The sequence below is a fragment of the Oryzias latipes genome, chromosome 5 (genome assembly GCF_053564925.1).
Source record: "Oryzias latipes strain Hd-rR chromosome 5, Olatipes_Hd-rR_3.1".
In the NCBI taxonomy this organism is placed as follows: Eukaryota; Metazoa; Chordata; class Actinopteri; order Beloniformes; family Adrianichthyidae; genus Oryzias; species Oryzias latipes.
The window spans coordinates 34,290,825-34,313,931 of record NC_136241.1 but is presented as its reverse complement, the minus strand read 5'-3'; the positions used below and the strand labels follow the sequence as shown (position 1 = coordinate 34,313,931).

General features: G+C 39.7%; 1 protein-coding gene across 1 annotated transcript in view; it reads left to right on the top strand.

Moving 5' to 3' along the window:
- Positions 1-23,107, top strand: part of igsf21a (immunoglobin superfamily, member 21a) — a 262,207-nt gene that overhangs the window by 213,515 nt on the left and 25,585 nt on the right. Inside the window, exon 6 of the mRNA XM_078947780.1 lies at positions 22,400-22,880. Coding sequence (XP_078803906.1) covers positions 22,400-22,880 — 481 coding nt within the window. The remainder of the gene's footprint in view (positions 1-22,399; positions 22,881-23,107) is intronic.

The window sequence follows — 23,107 nt, the reverse complement described above, 5'->3', positions numbered from 1 at the left end:
TTGTGCAGAAAAAGGTACAATTAGAAAAGCTGGTAGCAGTGACTGCAGATGGGACTCCTGCTATGATCAATAGACAAACAGGTTTCATCACTCACTGTAAAGCTGAACCAGACTTTCCAAAATGTCTGCATTACTGCTGCGTCATTCACCAGCAGGCCTTATGTGCAGAAGTGATTGGCTCTGGACATATAATGACTCTTATTCTGAAAATCGTAAACAACCTCAGCTGCAAAGCTAAACAGCACAGGATTTTTAAGGTGCTATTGGAGGAGATGTCTGTTGAATATGGTGAATATGAACATTGTGAATCTGAACTTGCATTCTTGACTGACATTACTGGAAAACTAAACCACTTGATCTGCGAGCTGCAAGACAATGGCAAAACTATTTTTTTTTGACCAGCCTGCCTGAGCCAGTGTTTTTCTTCGGGGGATCTTTTCTGCCAGGGCTTGTCAGCTTGGTCAGTGGATGTTGCTGCAGTTGTCTACCTTGCTGGGACAGCTGGAGTTAAACACAGCAGCTCACGGCTCTGAAGTGGACCCCGTTGCTGTCCCAGTCTGGATGGGCACTGTGGCGATGTTCCAATGGCCAGGCTGGCTCCTGGTATAAAGAGATTCCCAAATACCATTTCCTAACCGCAGAGCCAAGGATGTGTTTACATGTTTAGGTCAAAAATGTGATGGACAGCTTCATGTTGTCTAAACATGCCACCCTGTTATTAATCCAGTTGATATGGTTCTCCATCTGTGTCTAGGTGATAGAAAAGCATTTTTTTTTATATTTAGAGCTCTAAGCAAACAAACAGTTGTCTATATAAAAGAGCTTTTACAATTGTGCACTTTTAGCAGGTCTCTGAGTTCATGTGACCAATGTATGGTGGATTTTCACAGACCTTGTTTAAAACTGAAGGTGAGAGAGACTTAGAGAAATGGCTTCATTGTTCTGGAGTTCTTTGTTTCATCCACAGAAGAGTAGAATTGGTGATTGATTTTGAAAAGCTGCTGAAAAAAGTATCTTTTTCAAATTGCAATTTCTAACTTGGGTTTTACATTTTGTGTTCCATTTTTTGTGCTTTAATTGGGAAGCATTTGTTATTTGTTTGGTGTTTTTAAGGTTCTGCAAATATACACATCATTTTTTAGAGACATTTGTTATCAGTTGTGTTTGTTGATTTGTAGTTTAATTTCATTGGATGTATAGATGTCGTGTGGGGGGGAGGCTCGAGAACAGGTAGGACCCAGGCGCAGAGACGGGAGGCAAACGGGTTCAGGGCAAGTGGGTTTATTTAACTAACAAAAAGCGCTGCAGAGCAGGATGACAAAACTAAAAACAAAAACTTACTGTGGCTTGGCAAGGGACATGGACGCCAGACAAGAAGACGTGATCAACATGAGCAGAAGTTAATGGACCAGCACAGGAGGAAGGCAGAGACAAGACTTATATACAGACAGGGCAGACAAGACACAGGTGAACACGATTAGGGCAGATGGGGACCAAAGGAAGTAAAACTCAAGAAACATGACAAGACAGGAAACCTTTCAAAATAAAACAGGAAACAGAACCAAACAAGACAGAACAAGAACTAAAGCGAAAAAAAAGACAACAAACTGAAACCATGACAATAGAAAGGAAAAGAAGTTCAAACATTGATTATAAAAAAGGATATAAGAGATAAAAAAAAAGAAAAAGGAAAAGAAAAAAGATAAAATATTGATTTAATTGCATTTTGAATGAATAAAAAACAATGATTAATAGAATCAGAATCAGAATCAGAAATCAGAAAAAGTTTTATTGCCAGGTTCAGTAGAGCGCACTTTACAAAACGAGGAATTTGACTTGGTGTATAGTGCAATTAAGAATAAGTTAAAAATTAAGTTAACAACAACAACACACTATATACAGTAGAGTAAGGTGAATTAAAGTGGGAGCACAGATGGGCTGGGATGGTGGGGCCTGTAAGTGGCACCGACAGTCCTTTGGTGGGCGGGGGGGGGAGGGGGGGTCACCTGGGGGAGTTGGGGTACTGTTCAGCAGGCTGACTGCAGTGGGGAAGAAGCTGTTCTTGTGGCGCGAGGTCCTGATGGACCGGAGCCTCTTGCCAGAAGGGAGGGGCCGAAAGAGATTATGTCCTGGATGAGAGGGGTTGGCTACAATCCTGGCTGCCCGCCTCCAGGTCCTGGAGATGTGCAGCTCCTGGAGAGACGGGAGGTGGCAGCCGATCACCTTCTCTGCTGAGTGGATGACGCGTTGCAGCTTGGCCTTGTCTCTGGCCGTGGCCGCAGCGAACCAGACTGTGATGGAGGACGTGAGGGTGGATTCGATGATGGCGGTGTAAAAGTCTACCAGCATCTTTTCAGGGAGGTGAAACTTCTTCAGCTGCCTCAGGAAGTACATCCTCTGCTGGACCTTCTTAGTGATGGAGCTGATGTTCTGCTCCCACTTGAGGTCCTGGCTGATGATGGTTCCCAGGAAGCAGAAGGACTCCACAGAGGTCACCGGGGAGTCACAGAGGATGACAGGGGGGAGGGGGGCTGGGGCCTTCCTGAAGTCCACTGTCATCTCCACTGTCTTCAGAGCATTAAGCTCCAGGTTGTTAGCGCTGCACTATGACACCAGCCTGGCTATTTCACTCCTGTAGGCCGACTCATCTCCGTCAGAGATGAGGCCGATGAGTGTGGTGTCGTCAGCAAACTTCAGGAGTTTGACAGACAGGTGACCAGCTGTGCAGCTGTTTGTGTACAGGGAGAGTAACAGGGGTGAAAGGACACAGCCCTGGGGGGATCCGGTGCTTGTGGTCCGAGTATCTGAGACGAGCTTCCCCAGCCTCACATACTGCTGTCTGTCCGTCAGGAAGTCTGTGATCCACCTGCAGGTGGAGTCAGGCACATTCATCTTGGAGAGTTTTTAATACTAAAGATGTATGAAAGACATACCGAAAAAATATGTCTTTCAGTGTTTAACTGGCTGTCTTTGGATTATGCATGCCTGAGTAATGACCATTCTTACTCCTCATCTCTCTGTTCACTGCTTGCTAATTTACATAGCAGGGGTCCCAGCAGGAGGGGGCGGGGTTGTAACACGACTCCTTCAGCAGAGCCAGGCTGAGAGAGGCTTTGACATGTAAGATGTTAGATGTTAGAATGCCAGATGTTAGAATGACCAGTTCATTTTATATCTATATAAATATACAGGTAGCTATGGGACATGTTCAGCTTTAGGTCTGTGAAAATTGGTGTCGATTGTTGAAACATAAGTTACCATAAAAAAATGTTTGTTTGGAGTCTAGACAGATTTAACACAGGTTTTTGGATGAAAAGGATTTTTTATAAATCATCTGTTACACTTTTAAGTCTGAAAAAAATATGGAAGGCAGCAAACACAGATCCCTACCGTTTTTAATTTTTTTGTGCTGATATTTGAAAGATAAGTTATGCAAAAAAATAGGTGTTTGCAGTTTTGCCTAAAAAGACGTTTTCGGACCTTTTTGGATGTAATGCTCTCTAAGATGTCACCTGTAACTTCAATCATTCTGAATTTTTTTAGGAAGCAGTAGCACATAAATGCCTATGAAAGTTGAATTCTTGGTGCTGATAACCTAAACAGAATTTATGCTAAAAATCTTTGTTCAGTCCAAAATTTCATTAAAAAAATCAAGTGATGAAGTTTCTCGTAGACCCTATAGTGTTACATATCAAAGCTGGAGGTTATTAAAGGCATCTAATTCTGAAATCTCAGCTTCCTGAGACAAACGGCTGATTTATAATAAATTTCTATTATTTGGGTGCACATAATCGACCACTTCCTGTTACGCAGGCACCGTCAGGTGTACACCCATGAAACTTTACATGATGAGAGAGGACCCTTCTGAGTATCTCCAGTTTTAATTTCATGCACATCGGACAAAGCAAAGAGAAAATACAGGGCAGAATGTGCCCAATGCAATAACTAGGTGGCGCTATAGAGCTCGTCCAAGATTGTCATATCCATGGGTTCAGAATAGAAGCTTCATCATATCCATTGAATTTCAGTGAGATTGGACAAGGAATGTGCACGTGAGAGCAACTTTTGTGTGCATAGCGAGATGCCCAACTTTGCCGCTCTGTCACGACCACACCCCCGCATTGAAAGTTATGGTTTTTTGTCAGAGTAAACTTCAATGGCTTTTCAACAGGTGGACGTCATTTTCAGGTGTGTCGGCTCATCCTACTCGGAGCAGTGATGCTCCAAGTCAAACATGTCATTTCCTCTTGCCAGCAGGTGGCGCTACACTTTTTCCAGATTCTTTCACTGCAGATGTGTTCAGAGTCAGACTACAATCATGCATATCAATTTTTGATCAGATTGGATTATGCATGGCTGAGTAATGGCCATTTTTCTTTTCATGGCGTGTTTTCGAAACAACGTCGAATTTCTACGCGCCGCCACGGTCACAAACTTCTGTAAAAACTTAAAAGCTTTGCAATTTAACATCGGACATGTGTCTAGTTTACAAAACCAAAGTTTGGAGTCATTATTCACAAATCTCTAGGAGGAGTTCGTTCTAGAAGGAGGCCTGCAAATGTCCAAAATAGAGCAAAAATGACATATTGACATCAATATAGCAGACTTCCTGTGCGACTGACAGCTTGGTACCTACAGACTTTTTTGTAGGTTTCCATCTGATGAACATGCCCTGAAAAAATCAAGCTTGTACGTTAAAGCGTATGCGGGGCGTCGGGACAAAAGTCAGTGTAGGTGGCGCTGTCGAGCCATTTTTGCGCACCCATGCCAATTTCTCATAAAATACGAAATTTTTCGCGACCCCTGATGTGTGTGCCAAATTTGGTGAGTTTTGGGGTATGTTAAAGGCCTCAAAAATGCGATTCTTCCGGCAGAAGAAAAATAATAATAATAATAATTAAAGCCGCAAGCGGCGTTGTATGGCCCGCAGACGCAACCCGCCTTCCACGCCCAACTCTACGCATGACCGCCGTCCTCACCTACCTCACCGACCACAAATGAAAAGCTAGTCAAGGCTGGATTTGCTAATTATGCTAACTATGCTAACTATGCTAATGTGGCTAAAAGTGCTAGCATAGCGATCAGCATCATCAACTGACTCAGAAAAACACATTTCCTAAAATGATAATTGTGCTAACTATGCTAGCTATGCTAATGTGGCTAAAAGTGCTAGCGTAGCGATCAGCATCATCAACTGACTCAGGAAAACACATTTCCTAAAATGCTAATTGTGCTAACTATGCAAGTTATGCTAACATAGCTAAATGTGCTAGCATAGCGATCAGCATCACCAACTGACTCAGAAAAACACATTCCTCCATTGGTGAGAGCTATATGTCATAAGTTGATAAAAAAAAAACACTTTTTCCAAAATGGCGGCTTTTCTGTTGATTTTATCTCCATAGCAACCATTTTGTGTTTTGGTCCCCTCGAGAGGACGAACAGATTGACGTCAGTTTCGGACAAATCGGTAAAAGTAAAATTTTTGTTGTCCTTAGCAACAGGGGTTTTATGCTAACCACGCCCACATTCCTTATATGTCCATATCCAGTGTTTTTCAATGTATTCAGTTTCAGGCATTTATGCATGCATTCAATATTCACTGTATTGTATTGAAATGCATGGGAGTTATAACAGTGCGCCACTTTGCTAGCTCGCCACGCGCACGCCGTTCAAAATCTACAACTTCTAATTCCAACATTTTTTCCACAGTAGCTTGCCATTGATGCCCAAAATGTTTCGAGACAATCGATGAAAATTCCAACGACAAGTTTACGTTTGAATCTGGTGGTAAATGTGTTTTTTATAGAAAATTCAAGATGGCCGCCTTTTCCCAAGGTCAAAGGTCGACGAAACTCCAGAGGTGATTGTAGACTTATTCTAGGGACATGCGCGTCAAATTTCATGAAAATCGCTCGAAAAAAAGTTCATTTTTACATATTGTGTAAGAACGCGAAAAACGCAAAATGGCAGATTTTGGCACAAAATGGCCGCCAAACCGTAGGTCGTGTCGCCATCACATAATGATTTCAAAACTTTCTTTGGATATACCCGACAAAGTTATCTGGGTTTCGTTAGCCGATTCTTAAAAATAAAATCAGAAAAAAACTTTTTTTTGCCGAGTCAGCACTTTTTTTTGCGATCGTTTTTTGTCTACCACGGCCACATTCCTTTATCAATTTTGTCGTATGTGACATTGTTTTGTTCAGTGTGGGCCAGGGTATCGCATATTTCAGTTTCAGGCTATTCCGATAAAATATGTGCGAGCTAGCTAAAATAGCGACGGTTGCGAATTCGCCACGCGCACGCCGTTCAAAATCTACAACTTCTAATTCCAACATTTTGTCCACAGTAGCTTGCCATTGATGCCCTAGAAGTTTCAAAAAGATCGATAAAAATCCCTTGGACGAGTTTTCGTTTGTATCCATTACTAAAGGTGCTTTTTTTTGAAAATCCAAGATGGCCGCCCCTTGCCAAGGTCAAAGGTCAACAAAACTTCTTTGGTAGTTGTAGAATCGTGTTTGTGGCATGTGTGTGCAATTTCGTGAAAATCGCTTGAACAAAAGTGTCGTTTTCCCATATTGTGAAAAAACACGAAAATCGCCATTTCTCTGAGTTTGCCACAAAATGGCCGCCAAGCCGTAAGTCGTGTGGCCATCCCATAATAATTTCAGAACTTCTTTGGGATATCTCCAACACAAGTGTTTGGGTTTCGTAACTGTATTTCAAAAAAAAATTTTTTGGCCCCATAAGCGATTTTCGGCCCATTCATTTTTTTTACGGGAACGCTCGCTGTGATGTCATCGACTTCGGGGGGGTGACGTTCTCTTTGCCGAAAATTCATTTTCAATTTATCCCAGGTGTGTGCCAATTTTGGTGAGTTTTCGGGTATGTGGCGGGGGTCAAATTTGAGCTCAACGGATCCGTTAGAAACAAGAATAATAATAATAAACATTCGAAAAACAATATAGAAGTTTTTGCAGTCAGGTGGCCTATGTATTTCAATGCGGCCTGTCTTTTACTATAGGCTGGGCATGTCTTTTTGGCTTTAAACCCGTTCTTTGAGGGCTTTTTGGGGCTTTTTTTGGCTTTTTCGTGTTTTTGTCGTCATTTTTGCGACTACAATTTTGTCGTTTTTGCGTTGGTGTTGTGCGTGTGTGTGTCTATTTTTGTTGCGTTACACAATTGTCGTGTCGTTGTGTGCTTTGGGCGACTTTTGACCCCATTTTTTGGCGTTTTAACGCGTTTTTTTGACGTTTTGGACCTTTTTGGGGGTCGACCCTCGTAGCAGTTACAATATGGTCCTTGCACTCTGTGAGTGCTGCGGGCCATAATAAACCTAACAGATACAATAGGGTCCTTGCACTCCGTGCTCGGGCCCTAATAAACCTAACAGATACAATAGGGTCCTTGCACTCCGTGCTCGGGCCCTAATAATAATAATAATAATAATAATACTAGAGTTGTCAAACTCAAGGTAAAAGAAGAACATGTGACCTAGTTAATAAAAAACTATTTAAAGTAAAAGTTGAACAAACAGCATAAGTAGATTACAGAGAAACAAGAAGAAAGATTTTGCAGCAGTAAAGTTTTGGTTTTGTGAAAAAAAAAAAATCAGAAAAATTCTTAAATTTTGAAAAAACTATTTTTGTTTTTATGAAAGTTAAATTTCTTTAAAAGATGTAAAATCTTTTAAATATATATATCTATATCTATATCTATATCTATAGATATAGATATATATGGTGATTTGGCCATTTTAGTGAGTTGGCACATGGGAGACTAAACTTTCACATTCAGAAGAAAAGAAGTACCAATTCATCATTGCCACAATATCAAATATTAACAAGAATAAAACTGTGGTCCATACTGTCACCACTGAGCCAGACATTAAAATGATGACCTCTGTGGTCAAATCAGGTGTTTTTGCTTTCAGAGAAGCTCAGGATTTGCTCATGTTTTAAATTGTCTTTGTTTGTGTATTGTGCTTTTGGATGAAAAAGATATGTGCTTTTTGATCGTGTGGAGGTTGAGATGTTAATCAAGCATGTTTGAACACCCACAGAGACCGAAGAGGAGCTTCATTAGCCAGGATAAGTGAGGACACCTGTGTTCAAGCAGCACAGGTGTGCCGGCTCTGAGAAGTTTGGAGTGCCCCCTTCACACAAAATTACCAAAAATTAAAGTTCCTCTCTGACTTATTTCATAACGTGTATCAGAAAACACTAGATTCAAATTTGTGCTTAAACTTGTTAAGAGTTACCAAACTAAAATTATTGTCTCTGAAAGTTTTTAGTCTAAATCCAACAGATTGGATGTTTAGGCTAAATGCTGTTCAGTGTAGGGTTGAGTCCACAAAAAGGGTTAGGGTTACATTAGCAGTTACATTAGCTGTTAATGATCCTGTAAATTGAAGAAAATGTTGCATAAATATTTCGGAGCGAAAAATGCCTGATTTATTATTGAAAATGAAGTCTGTGGGTTTTATCTCTGGGTACCCTGCTTACACCCAACAGTAGCTGGGATAGGCTCCAGCAGCCTCTTAATCCTTAAAGGGATTCAGTAAGAAAAAAAGATAAATATTAGAAGTAATAAGTATACACAAAAGACTTTCAAATATGATTAAAATGAATAATGTTTGGCCTTGATTACAAAAGGGGTTTATTCAGACGTACCTCTGGTTTGTCAGAAGATTCATAACCTAAAATGTGTCCAACACAAGAGGCCTTCAGCTCTGATCTGTTTGCCCAGCTGTTGGACAGGACAAGTAAAAAAAAATAGAAGTACTTAGTACTACGCTAATTCTACTATTACATTAACTACACAATGAATATTCCAACAGATTCTGACATGGAGAAAGGTGTCTTTCTGCCGATATATAACACTTAATAACTTGAGCTAAAGCTCAGGAGCTAAAAGGTTAACAAAGATTAAAGCAAAACATATAGCTACTAAATTTGTATGAGAATCACAAAAAGAATTTTCACAAACTCACCACCATCTACTTTATCAGAACCGAAGGTCCTCAAAGTTTTACATTTAAAAAAAAAAAAAAGGTTAACTTGTCACCAATAGTCGCCAGTCATCTACCGCCAGCGCTCGTAACATATATAACCACATCGGTTTAATAACTTTAAAAGTCAGAGCACACCCGTGTAATGAAATGCGTGTCTCCTCCGCACAACGGTGCATCCTGGATCAAACTACCAGCAAAGGGATACCCAGCCTTATGTTGCTACAGCTCCTCCTTAAAGAAAAAAAAACTTTTGGACACCACTACAGCTTCAAACACCCCTACAATTGGAGTAATGGGGAGGAGCCAAAGAGGAAGAATTTGGATTTGGCCTTGGTTTCTCATGAGACTCTCGTTACCTTGCAAAAGTGCAGTCAAGAAGACCACAGAAAGGGGAAAGCATCAATGGGAGCATTATTCCAGGCCTCAGACACATTCACCTCATTAACGGTAATCTTGACCTGACCTTCACCTTCCCCTCTGATTTTTTTAGTTCAGGAATAATGAAACTTTCAATATCATATTTTTGCCTTGTCTGTGACACGATAAAAAAGTTCATGTAACTTTGTCACAGCGAACTGAATGTCTACTTTACTGCAGCATAAAGCAAGATCTGCTACAACCAAATACCTTTAGTGGATAAAACAAATGCTAAAATGCCAGTGTAAGGAGGAGACACAGATCCAAACCATCAAAATTCTGTTCATTTCTCACAAGAAAAGCCGTACCCGACTGGAACTGTGAGATGACTGTGGGATTAGAACCACTGATGTGAAGACATGAAAAATAATCTCAGTGCATAGAGGGATCTGCCCAAGGGGTGTGGATCTATAGCCAACAGAAATGCGGCAGACAAACAGAAGTGACTGTCAGAGCTGCTATCCAGAAAGAGACAAGAAGCATCTAAGAATACATTAGGAAGACGGCTCGCTAGGATGAACTGATATGAATGCCCGAGGCAGCTCAAGATAGAGGTTGGTGAAGAAAGTCATTGGGTACATCCGGACCCTTTAAAAAAAATCCTTATCTAATTTTCTTATGCTCTTTTCCTTGACCTCTTTGGAAAATGTCATAGGATAAAGGAAAGGACTTTGGAGGAATTTGTAATGACTCAGGAAAAGGAGATCTCAGGATCGAGAGAATTTGCTTCAGGGTATATAATGCTAAAGACAGCATTGGGCCTTATCATCCCTGCCACTTCTATAAGTGCCGACCATTTCACATCTTTAGGGTCCTTGCTGAGCAAAATGACGAATTTGGAAGTACCTAAACCTTTGAACGGACTGTGAAGGGTTGTGCAGAGGTATGTCAGTGCAGCACAATCAATGTAGACACTCCACACAAAAGCAAAAGAGGCTAAACTCCATCACAGCAGAATTCTGTGAATTCTGAGAAAAGTCAGAATTTTCTATGCCCTTTTTTTTTTTTCTTTCTCCATGGCCCTAATCCTCTTCCGTAAGCAAGTGTACGGAAAAAAACTCGTAATTTTATGAGATTAAAGTGGAGGTGAGAATACAGTGCAGCAGCAAGTGAACGCCATGCAGCAGCAGAGCAGACTGACTAAACTTAGTTGAACAGGTGAGCTGAATGTTTATTGATAACGTTCCAAATGATTGGAAGCTCATTTGTTTGATTTACGATTCATTCATGTTTTATTTATTGATGGGTGGTTTGCAGGATCTCTGCAGCCCGATGAAGCTGTCGCAGACGGCGTCGGTATCCCTGCAGCTGTCCACTTGAATCCTTTCTTCCTCCATTAAAGACAAGATCTCTACGTCTGTGTGACGCATCCGTCTGAGGCGGAGCAGCACTTTTTGGGATTGTCAACGTTCTAATGCTAATATAACAGACTAGTTTCATTCCTCTTTATTGTTTTCTGTTGAAACGGGACGTTTCATCTGGACGAGGGAGCGTATGTGACACTGTTTACTTCCGCATTGGTGTTCGGATGACAGGTTCATGTCATAATGTGACAAATGAACTTCAGGGTTTGTGAATGAAAAGGAAAATAACGGCTGCAGCGGTCCTCTACACCCAAACGTGTCTCTGAGCTCCTTATTTTACATATGAAACTCCGCTTTACCGACACCGAAACCCCAGAAAGACGGCTACACTGATAATAATCTGATTTTGAGTCGCCAAAAGGTTCGGAATCTCTGTTTTTTAAACATATCCGGAAATAAAGCTTCACAAAAAGCTCCACATATTTCATCTTCTAGCTAGCTTTGGTGTTTTTTACTCATTAATCTAGGACTTTTTTCTCGTAAGTTTACGACTTAAAAGGCGTAAATGAAAAATAAAAAAGACAGAGCGTTAGATGCAGATGTCACTAATTGGAGAGCTGGGTACATTTATATTTTTAGACAAACGTATATTTGTAAGAAATTACGTTATCCATTGAGAAAACACCCTAATCTTGTCCAAATATCACGTAGCTCTCAGGAGCGCCGAATAGTGAAAACTATTTCCAAAGTGTTTCCAGTGCTCTTTTAATTATGATTGATTTATTGATTTATTTTAAGCATTGTAGTCAAAGCAATAAATAATTTACACAGATTTATAAAACTCATTACAGAAATTATTGAATGCATAGATGAAACAAACAAAAACAAAAAACACTTAAGTCACATTTGCTTAATTAAATACAGTGATCATTAACTGAAGTCAAGTAGAGCTTGATTTATTGCTTGGAATGGAGCAGGAAGAGGCAGTCTTATATAATCCCACCCCTTACTGAGTTCTATAGTTTTACATATTTTTTGTAATCCGGTTCTGATCCGATAGATTCTTTTCAAGTTACTGAATCCAGTGCCTAGTAATGATTGATTATCTTCAGAAAACACTCATTCATGATTTCAGTAAACAGTATCTGTAACCAATATGTAATGATCATTGATAATTAGAACACATGATCACATTAAACCAGTAATTATTGCTACACATTGCAGATCAAGTAAAGAAAATCAATATTATTCATTGTAATTAAAACATTTCACTAATCATTATTGCACATTACAATGTAACACTCATTGATTGTAATTAAAACATCTTTGATTATTTCACCACAATCAAGTTCACACATGTCTTAGGAATTATTCAAACACCTGTTGATCCTTAAATCCTCTTATCTCCATATCCTGAAATCAGAGTTTCTTTCTACATTTTCTCGACTATTTGGATATTTGAACATTGTTTGAGTTCATTACTGAACCCGTTCCAAAGATTAGTGCCACACACCGACACACAGAAACTTTTCGTTGTGGTTCTTATCAGTTTGATCTTGAAGTTCCTCCATCCCCTTAGATGTTCCTCCTTCATTTTCTAAGAACTGTTTTTGGATGTTGAATGGTAACGATTTTCCACTGGCTCTGTATAGAAGATGTGTGGTGTGAAAATCCACAAGGTTATACAGTTAAAAAATTCTGGATTGATCAAATATATTTTTTGTATGATCAAGATATCCGGCTTTATGTAAAATTCTGACGGGTCGTTTGTGAAATAAAAAGAGAGGATGTAGTGAGCTCTTGTAACCCCTTGTGCTGTCCTAGGCCCTTTAACATTGGGAGTTGGGTCATCTAGACCCACTAGACCAGAGGTGGGCACTGAGGGCCGCAGTCCTGCATGTTTTCCAGCATACCCTGCTCTGGCATGTTCTGATTGGCTGGACACACCTGAACCAGGTAATCAGCCATGAGTAGGGCAAGATTATTGGCTGGACACACCTGAACCAGGTAATCAGCCCTGAGTAGGGGAAGAGTATCTGGAAATCATGCAGACACACCGGCCCTCGAGGCCTGGAATTGCCCACCCCTGCACTAGACAGTGCTCTGAACCTTTTTTCTTCAATGATTTGTGATCTTCACTGGTGTCCATGGATTACATGAAATCTTTCCACCTTTATCCACCTTTGTCATGGTAGGGAGAACACGTCAATGGAAGGGGGGGTCATCTAAGATAGCACAAGGGATAATTATTCCCCCAAATTTCTATACAGTAGGTGAAATTTCCGTCTTTTTAAAGAGTTTTTTCCTTACTGTGAAGGGGGGGTCTAAAGGCAGGGATCTCCAGTTTAGCTTAGTCAGTTTGTTAGTTCATTTTAGTATTTTCCTGTTGAATTCTATGTATTCATGATCCTTTTGATTTTATGTTTAACTTTTTCAATTACCGATACGAAGCCCATTGAGACGACTGTTGTTGTGAATTTGGACTTTACGAATAAAATTGAATTTAATTGAAATATGGTAATATTAAGGAGCAGTACAATAAATATCTACTGTTGTATTCTAATATATGTTTGGATCCATTTATGATTGAAATACTTTTTGAGACTTTAGTTTGTATGTGTCTCATGTGAGGCTTCCAACTTAGTTTGGTATCAATAAAACCCCCAAAGAATTTGATTTCTGTAACACTTTCAATAAAGACATTTATTGTAATGGAGAGCATCGCATTGGCTTTGTAATTACCAAAAACCATCACTTTGGTTTTATTTAGGTTCATAGGGTAATTTGTTGTAATCCAGCCATTATTTGATTTTGTTTAACTCTGTGTTCACCACATTAATAAGTTCCCTATTTTTGTCTCTGGGATAGAATATATTTGTGTCATCATCAAATAATAGGAGTTTTAAAAGTTTAGAAACATTGAATGTAGTGGGCCCAGAATTGATCCTTGTGGGACACCACAACTTATCCCTTTGGCTTCTGATGTAAATTCATCAATCTTGACATTGTTTTCTTCCTGTTAAATAGCTTTTGACCCAACTTAGCCCTAGTGATAATAATAATAATAATGGATTGGATTTATCTGCGCTTTTCAAGTCACTCAAAGCGCTTACATTGTGTCCATTGTTCATTCACTCCTCATTCATACTTGGTGATGGTAGCTACTGTTGTAGCCACAGCTGCCCTGGGGCAGACTGACAGTCCTCTTACACCATACACTTCCAGTTTGTCAATTAGGATGTCATGATTAAGAGTGTCAAATGCTTTTTTTAAGTCAATGAAAATTCCAGCTGCATATTTCTTTTTGTCCAGAGCGCTTGTGATTTCCTCCACAGCATCAATGATAGCCAATGAGGTTGATCTGTAGCAACTCTCTATTTTCTTCCGGAAATGCATGTCCTTCTATTTTTATTAATTAAGACACACCATGATCATCATCATCCGACAGCAGTGTTGTTCAGAATCAGCTCAAAACCATGAATTCCTCTTAACTGGCTTTAGAAGCCCATTTTTTTACAGAATTTGTGCCTCATTGCAAAGATGTTGTGCATATAAACATAGTTGGTCTTTTGGAAACAGCCATCTCAGGTAATCATCATCTCAGAAAAGGGAGGTGCTTGTCTCCTGCTCTCCACTCATCTCACCTGCTCCTCCTTCCCAATTAAGCACACCTGTTGCCACTTACCTGATTTCCCAGTGATACTTAAACCTCCATCGAGGGCTTTTTCTTTTTCCACTTTTTGGCATCTCTTCCTTTAATCCTTTTTCAGCTATTCCCAGCTGTTTTTGAGACTCTTTGGAAGACTTTTCCAGCTTTAATTTGCTCCGTCTTTTTAATGGCCCTTCTGCAGAAAGCTTCCATGCATTTCGGTTTATCTTGCATTCTTTGGAAACGTTTGCCTTTTTCTCGTGCCTGTTCTCTTCTTTGTACTTCACCCTGATGTTCTCATCAGTTTTTATTTTAACTTAATTATTAGTTAAAGTTTTAGACGGTTGCACTTCTGATGCTATTATTGCTTCTATCAGAAATGGTCGCAGTGGCACGTTTCTGCAGCTTACATATGTGGAAAATATCTGCCATTAGGGTTCAAGATCTGTCAGCATCTGATGCAAGCTGGTGACATATCAATAATTGCTTCCCAGTGCCACTATTAGAACATCCTCAGAGCACAAGCAAGTGCTGATTGAAAAGAGGAAAGATAATGATGGTTAATAATAAGCGGGAAAACTGATTAACTCATGGCAAGGATCTCTGCCTCTGCCTCTCCCCTTTCCTCGCTGCTTCTGCTGTGTCATTGAATCGTCTTGCCGCTCTGATAATTACTCTTTTGTCCTTTTTGACACTTCAATGATTAATTGCAGCAACATAAATGTATATATGGACCAATATGTGATTGTTATATTTTCCAAAGGGTTTGAATTTGTAATGTTTGTGAGGTGGGAGAGACTTGGCAGTGCACAAAGTGCAGGTGCTTTCATCACTGTCTATTCACAGATAAATGCAAAGCTGTTTTCATAGCAGCCCAGCTTAATTTCACTTCTGTCTCGGCATTGAGTGCAGACTCCTGCTCAGAATGGCATCTCTTATTCCGGTGCTAATTCACTTTAGAATGAAATATAAGTGGCTTGTGTCTGGTTTCTTTGTCTGTACTTATCAGACTATGAAGTATTTGGGGATTTGCAACAGTGCTGTGATTGATAATCACTTTATTGCGTGCAATGACACTGTTGGAGAATAATACAACTGCAATGCCAAACACACTCAAATCCTATTTTACATGAGACTAGCACTACTTAGCAGGTCCCAGCCCGTATTAATGTACCACCTAACAAGCCAGCGTTTGATTGGAGACATTGTTGGCGGGTATTACATATCTGCACATGTTTTCCATTCTTTTCAAGGACAGATTTAACGGTCTTATTTCTGGTGTCATTCTTGAACTTCAAATAACAATCCTCTGGCCCATAACTATTACGATGCACTCTAAAGATTTTTCAGTATTCGCACAACAACTATAAAGAGATGGGCGTTTCTGTTTTCACTGCAGCCAGCAAATACGTCCTTGGAATTTGTAACTGTTTGGAAGTAAACAACCTTTTGGAAAAATTAAGAAAATAAAACAAAAAAAACTGATATGGACTCCATAAATGTCTGTAACCGGGAGGCAACACGGGTTTGTTTATTACTGAAAGAGAGTTACGCTCTGGCCAGGGTGGAAAGTAGTACTTGTGTGCAAACATTGACTGTATCTGAGAACTGGACTGAGTGGCCCCTTCCCCCCTGGCGTTCCCAACAGGAAATACCCGCTGGACCCAAGAAGCCAAAATCCCAGAGGCTTTTATAGAGAAATAAACAGCTGCTGCACACAGTCAGTGATACCTTTTTTTTTAAACATTTTCTTGATAATCTTATTTTTTATGATATTTTTTCTGTTGTTCAAGTTATAAACTGACCAATCAGATGCCTTAATAAAAGTAGGTGGAACCTGCTGGCCCCCACGTCCAAAGATCAAATTGTTTGATAGATTTTGTGTAGCCCACTTTCAAGTGCTAGGAGTTAACTCCCGATTGGTGGGAGGAGTTACCACGGAAACAATGACTCACAGCACTGATTGGATCAATCCCTGCTTAGGGACGACATCTGGCTCCTTCATGGTGGTGTCGTATGTTGAAAAAATGACGACTGAAGGCACTTAATTTGGTTGGAGCCAGAAATAAGCCATTTTCTATGAGTGACGTCACTCACTCTCTCCAATTCTCAGAGTCGATGGTGCAAAATATTCACTCAATTACATTTAAACAACATTGTTACCGAGTAGATTTTTTGTACTGTTACCAAAGTAACAGCACTGTTACAAGCACTGGTTTACCTGAAAATCCCCTCATTGGTTGTTATCTGAGCAGAGTGAGGATTCTTCCCTAATAGATCGTCTTTGCTCAAAGTTAAGGGCGTTGCTGCATTTTTGTTGTGAAGGTGAACTCACCTGTACTCCTCTGATCGTTCAGTTTGAATCGGACATCAGGCAAATCGTCTGGCTCCAGGAGCTGCAGCCGTGTTGGCATTAAAACATAGGACTTTTTAAAATAAATCAGCGTGGTCTGACTCTTTCTGTCTGCATAACGTTTGTTTGAACAAATGATAAAAGGTCAATTGGGTTAAATTCAAAAAGCATAGCAAACCTGCTGCTGTTCAAAGTATCTAAACCATTAGGTGTTTTTGCTTTGAAATGCTTATACATTTGACAATTGATTAATTCTTGCCTTTAGGCTTCTCTTGTACACTTTATTTTTACTTCAGTAATATTTTGCATGCTATGACATTTCATTTTCTCATTAAATATTGAAATTAAAGACTTTCCCACCTGTCATTATGCATGTTTGCACTGTTTGGCTATCTGCATATTGAACTCTAACAATATTTAACTTCATCATTCATTATCAGTGCTTTATTAAAGTATGTTAAACCTTTCATAGTAGCTGCAGTTTACTTATTAAAATGTCCACATTAACCAACCAGAAGCTGTTTAAAAAAGCGTCTGTAGTCATTTCATAAAAGATTAAATGTTTTTCTGTTTCGATTATTTTTAAAGATAAAACAGGAAAAAGGCTGAAACAGAGCTTTGTTAAATAGTATTGAATGTATTCTCAAACCTTCATTCATTCATCTTCTGAACCCGTTTTGTTCCTCTCGGGGTCACGGGGCTGCCGGAGCCAAACCCGGCCATCCATGGGCAAAGGCAGGGGACATCCTGCACAGGTCGCCAGTCTGTCGCAGGGCTATTCATAAACAGCAAAAATCTAGCCTACTGTCTATGTGCCTTCTCTGCTGAAAGGCAATGATCCCTGTCATGGCTAAAGTTATAGACCAGAATTAAAGAATTGAAGCCTCAAATGCTGATTCCTAACATGATAGCAACACTTGGTAAATGGCGTATACTTGTATAGCGCTTTCCTTCCCTTCTTGGAAAGTCCAAAGTGCTGTACAGTCACAGTTCTATTCACACACACACACACTTATGGCAGCTCCGCCTTTGAACACTGGCGCCAACCTACAACCACCAGGATCAAGGTAGGGTTCAGTGTCTTGCCTTGCTCAAGGACACTTCCACACATGGGCGCACATACCAAATACCTATGCACCATGACCTCACTCTCTTGAACCTTTTTAAACAAAAATTAAATCAAGTAAATGTAGCTCATATGCTTGATTTATAATTGCATACATTTGTTTTTAATCAAAATCTTCTTGAAATGTTTTGCATATATTAAAGGATCTTTTCCTTTTAGTATACAGCTACCCTGCAGGTCACTGAAAGAGGATTTAACCTTTAAGTTTTCAATTGTTAAAAAATAAAATGAGTGTAAAAATGTTTTCATGTATTTAGCAATATGTAATGAATATTTAAAATGGGGGGAAAAGGCTTTCATTACCATTTTTAAATCAACTAGATTCTCAGTTTTCAATACATCAGTACTTAGTAAAAGTACACATTTCTGTAACCTTTTCTTCTGCCAGTGAACCATTTTTGGTGATAAGAAAGAAAATCAAAATCACTTTGCTTCAAAATGAAGAAAAAAAACACACATATTTTACCTTTTTATTTTTCTTTTTTTATCAATATTAAAAAAAAAAATGTTTTGGATGACACACATTTTATTTCTAAATGCAACTTAGTGACTCGTTCTGGTTCAGTGTTTTGTTCTTTTAACCTGCTTTGAAGAATTGACCTTTTTGTTCTGCCTTTATATTTTTATTGAGTTTCCTTAGTGTTATTAGTATTTTTTTATTTTAGGTTTAGTAATAAAAGCTGATTGTAACCCCTCTTTGAAGGTAAACCACATTTTCTTAAGTAACGTTTCATTCTATAAAGATGCCTAATTATTAACAGTTTCCTATTATTTATATCTTTTAACAAAACCTTTATTTTTTTTCTTGCCAGCAGACAAAGGAAGGGAAACTATAATGAACAAACGCCTGCTATTTTGCAGATGGCAGCAGGTCCACTGTTGCACTGAGGCAGCCTTAGTGAAAGCTGACACAGCAAAGGAGTTTAGCACTGTGTTAAGTCATAAGGAAGTTTAATCAATGTCCTTTCTGCCTACAAATTGTTTTGTTAATGTATATGGAAACTAATCAGTTATCAAGATTTACTGAATTAATTCCCCGATAGGCCGGTCTATAGCCAGCACAGGTGTTGCTGTGTACACACAGTATTTTGTTGAACAGAAACTACAGAGCAGGTGCCTGGATGTCTCTAATCTAGTGTGCTCTCCCTCCACCTGCTGTGATAAGTAATGAGGTGGTTCAGTGCGCGCTGAAGAGCAACATTTGCCAGCAGATGCAATGGGGTCATTGTGTTCAGTGCTAACTGTTATGCTTCCCGTTGGGCTATTGGATTTTTAGCCATGGCTCAGCAGCTGAGGTGACCACCGATAATTGGTGATGAATATTTCAAAGCTCATTTAGAAGAAAAAAAATGGAAGTGATTAGTTGAAAATAAAAATCATAAAGCAGATCTAAAAACGAATGTAGTGATCAAATTATTGAGACTGCATTACTATCCAGGAAGGTTGGAGCTTTAAGCAGCTGATACTAAATGTCCATCTAAACATTAAAGACAAACGCAGATGAAAATAATGTTTTAAACATGTTTTCTGATGATGGAGGACACTGAGAATGCTTTGAAAATGCATCAGAAGATGAGTGGAGTGGGAATTTCATAAACATCTACAGGAAAACTACTTTGTATCTCTCCTACAACAGTTCAGAAAATGGGAATACCAATTTGAAAAAAATGGTCTTATAGACAGTAAGTGTTGTTTAGGTCGACGTGACCCCCTCACAAACTAAAGGTAAAAGGTTGCAGCAAAACACTAATTGGGGAAAGGTTGTTAAAGCAGATTTTTTATTTATCTGTGGTAATGACGACAACCAGTATCGTTTAATGGTTTTGAGCAAGGGTAATTACTCCCATGTGTATTTGTAGCAGCAGCTCTGACAGACTGCTACAGTTTATAGTGTTTGCTATAAATACTGAGCCTTAACCCTGCAGCAAAATGTAGCCTGTAATGTTCTGTCACTTCTGAAAAAGCAGAACTCCAACAAGAGGACAGGCCAGCAGAGTCGGTGCTCATCCGTCGTTTATTTGAAATTAGTTAAAATAAATTAGAATGGACGGTAAAGCCTCACTGTAAAGGTTTTCCATTTCCATTTGGTAAATGAGGTTCTGTGAAAATATCTGAAAATGAGATTTAAATTACTTAAATATGTCACTAAAAGTCTGTGCACGAGTCTTTTGTGTGATGCTTGTCATTCTTGATTTCAAAATATTAAAACACTAATGGATATATATATATATGTATACATAGAGAGATACATAGATAATATAAAATAAGGCCAATGCTACTTTTGATCTTGAGAAAATTGGACGTCCCCCAAACTGATGTACTTTCCGTACTTCCTGTCTGCAGCTGGATCACATCAACATAACAGAGACACAGAGACACAACTTGCAAAGTAGTATTACCGGAGGCAATGAGGAGACAGCCTTGTTTCCATGCTAATGCAGCTACCTGCTGAAATGTGAGCTTGAGTTCCCCTTCAGGAGATTAGACAGCCGGATATTTTAATAGAGCTATGGAACAGGGAAAGAAATCCCATAATAATAGGGAGAACTTCAGTTTATGGAAGAAATGGCAGATGAGATTTTAAATAACTGGTAGAAACATGAGTTGTGACAGTGGGGACAAATTCTGAAGAGAAGTACAGATTAAATAAATAACATTGCAATGTTTTATTTTGTAGGAGTGCATTAAAGCTCTGCAGTTTTCAATATAACCTTTTGAACATTGAGTGTCCTGCCTTTTTCCACCAAATAGCAAACACATAATTTTAGATTTTCTTTTAGATTATTTTCCTGGAGAATCAGATCAAAAACATTGAAAATGTTAAAGAACTATAAATCTACACACAAACCCCCCCCCCATGTTTTAGACTTTGAGTTCTAGGAATAGAGGTGATTGAAATGTTCCCCCAATACACTAAAAAAAAAGGAATAAAACAATTGGCAGAGTATTTTTTATGAGACTTTTCTCATTTACTTTTCAGCTGTAATGAGAGGCTACAATAATTGTGCAGAATCAAACATGCCAGTCACATGCTGCATTGCATGTTCCTTCAGACAGAAATATTCCAAATGTAATCTGCTTGCTGCTGTTTTCACATTTCTCCAGAGATTTACTTCAAACTCCAGTTTAATTGCTTCACTTTGCGGAGCTTTCCTGAAGCAACTCTTGTTCTCCTGGTGGTACGCTTCAGGATGTAGTCTTGATTGGTAGTCCGAGTATACACACACACACACACACACATACACACACACACAGTTTAGAACCCATCTTTCCTTGTTAGGTTTACTAACCTTAACCTAACCAGAAACAGTCATGTACTCTATTAAAAAAAAAAAAAAAAAAAGATTTATAACTCAGTAGTCTCTGTTTTTTTCTAACTTACCAGACCTTTTTGATCTACTGTCATAACAACTCGTGTCCATGTCAGCAGCGCGGCATACCATAGTGTTTTATGGCATAAAAACTGCTGAGAAAAAAAGTCCAGAACAAAAATATCCAGTGTTTTCAACACTGCCAAAGCTACCTAATCATAGAAAAAGAAATTTGATAAATCAATGCAAGCTTATGCAGGAAAAAAACAACCGGCTTCTACGCCTGAAAGTCTGTATGCACAACATAAGTGCACGTTGCTTACATTAACCTTACAAATACTTCACACTAACCACACGCATGACAATGGTACGTTCCGTTTTATGTCCCTTGTGGTGGTCGTACCAAGAGAACTACAAGACACTTCTAAGATGCAGCTGGATGCATGTGATTAAAGCTTACTATTGTATTCTATTGTAAAGGGAGGTTAAGGACGTATATTAAACTTAGAAAGTATTAAACAAGTATTAACCAATCTTTACACAAATTATGGGATGTTATGGGGACTCAAATGGGATTGTATTGTAGGATTAACCCATTTACTTTGCTGGGATGCTGAAACTCCTGACTGTCTTGCATGTGGACATCATGGGGCAAACAAGTGTAGGACATTTTTTATTTTATAGAAGTTAAACTTTGGAAAAACGTTTCTTTTTTCTATTAAAGCCTTTAAAAAATGGAAGCCCCACCCTGCTGCATCGCCAGATTTGACCTGAAGATTTCGGCCAATCAGATCAACCAGAAAGGTTACCGCCCCCAAGTGACAAACACACACCCTGAACACTGCTCACAAACCCACCGAGCGCAGTCAGAGCTTTACGCTCATTCGGTTCCTGAATACAGTAGCTTGGTTAGGAATTCAAACGTGCAGTTTTAAAATGCGGGGTCGCTCGGTTAGCAGTAAGCCTCTGCGGTTATAAGAGTCGCTCGCTCTGTTCCTGAAAAAATCGCTCAATTATCTTTGCGCTCGTTCAGTTAATGGCAGCCATGAGACGCCATACGTTTCACACAGTAATCAGTAAAAAATTGCAAAAGTTTCGTGTTAACGTTTAGAAAAGGTGTTTTTCAATCAAATTCTCATGAAATACATGGCTCTAACTTTAAGGATATTTAGCCACAAATATTCACTCCTTCCTCCTGTCTCCTCTGCTTCAATCCTCTTTAGGTGTACTTCAAACGTGATGGAGAACTAATAGAAGTGATTTCCTATGTTCAGCCCTCCACCAGTGAGCAGGGGGGCACCTCGGCGGGGGTGAGGGGGGCCCGGCCGCTGATCAGCAGGGACCTGGACGACACCAAACTCCACCGTTCCCTGTCACTTCTGGACCCAGAGGGGCGGTCGGCCCGCCTGTACACGGAAACCCCCCAGCGTTTCCACACACAGGGCCAGCAGGCCTACCAGCCCAGCCCCGCCACAGAGACCATCCCAGAGACGGTGGTGAGCCGCGAGTTTCCCAGATGGGTGCACAGCACGGACCCTCTGTACTACTTCAGCCACATACATGTCCCCCAGAGCGATGGCTCTGTGGTGGTGCAGGCCAAGCTCACCTGGACCCTCAACCCCCAGCTAGACAACGACGCTCTGTTCAGCTGCGAAGTCAAGCACCCGGCGCTGTCCATGCCCATGCAAACAGAGGTCACGCTAGGTGAGCAGTGTGCAGACTGAATGCTTCTCATGCTCTCTCGTGTTTTCCACCACCTTCACCTTCTATTCTCATTACTTCTCCTTCGGCCGCTCAGAAACACTCCACCAGCCTTCGCACACACTTACTCTATTTCTCTCGCAGGTTGACTCTCCTGCAAATATACTCTGAGCAACACTGATTTTCATTTGATGCAGCTTAATTGTGTTACAGCTGAGCAGATTGCAAGT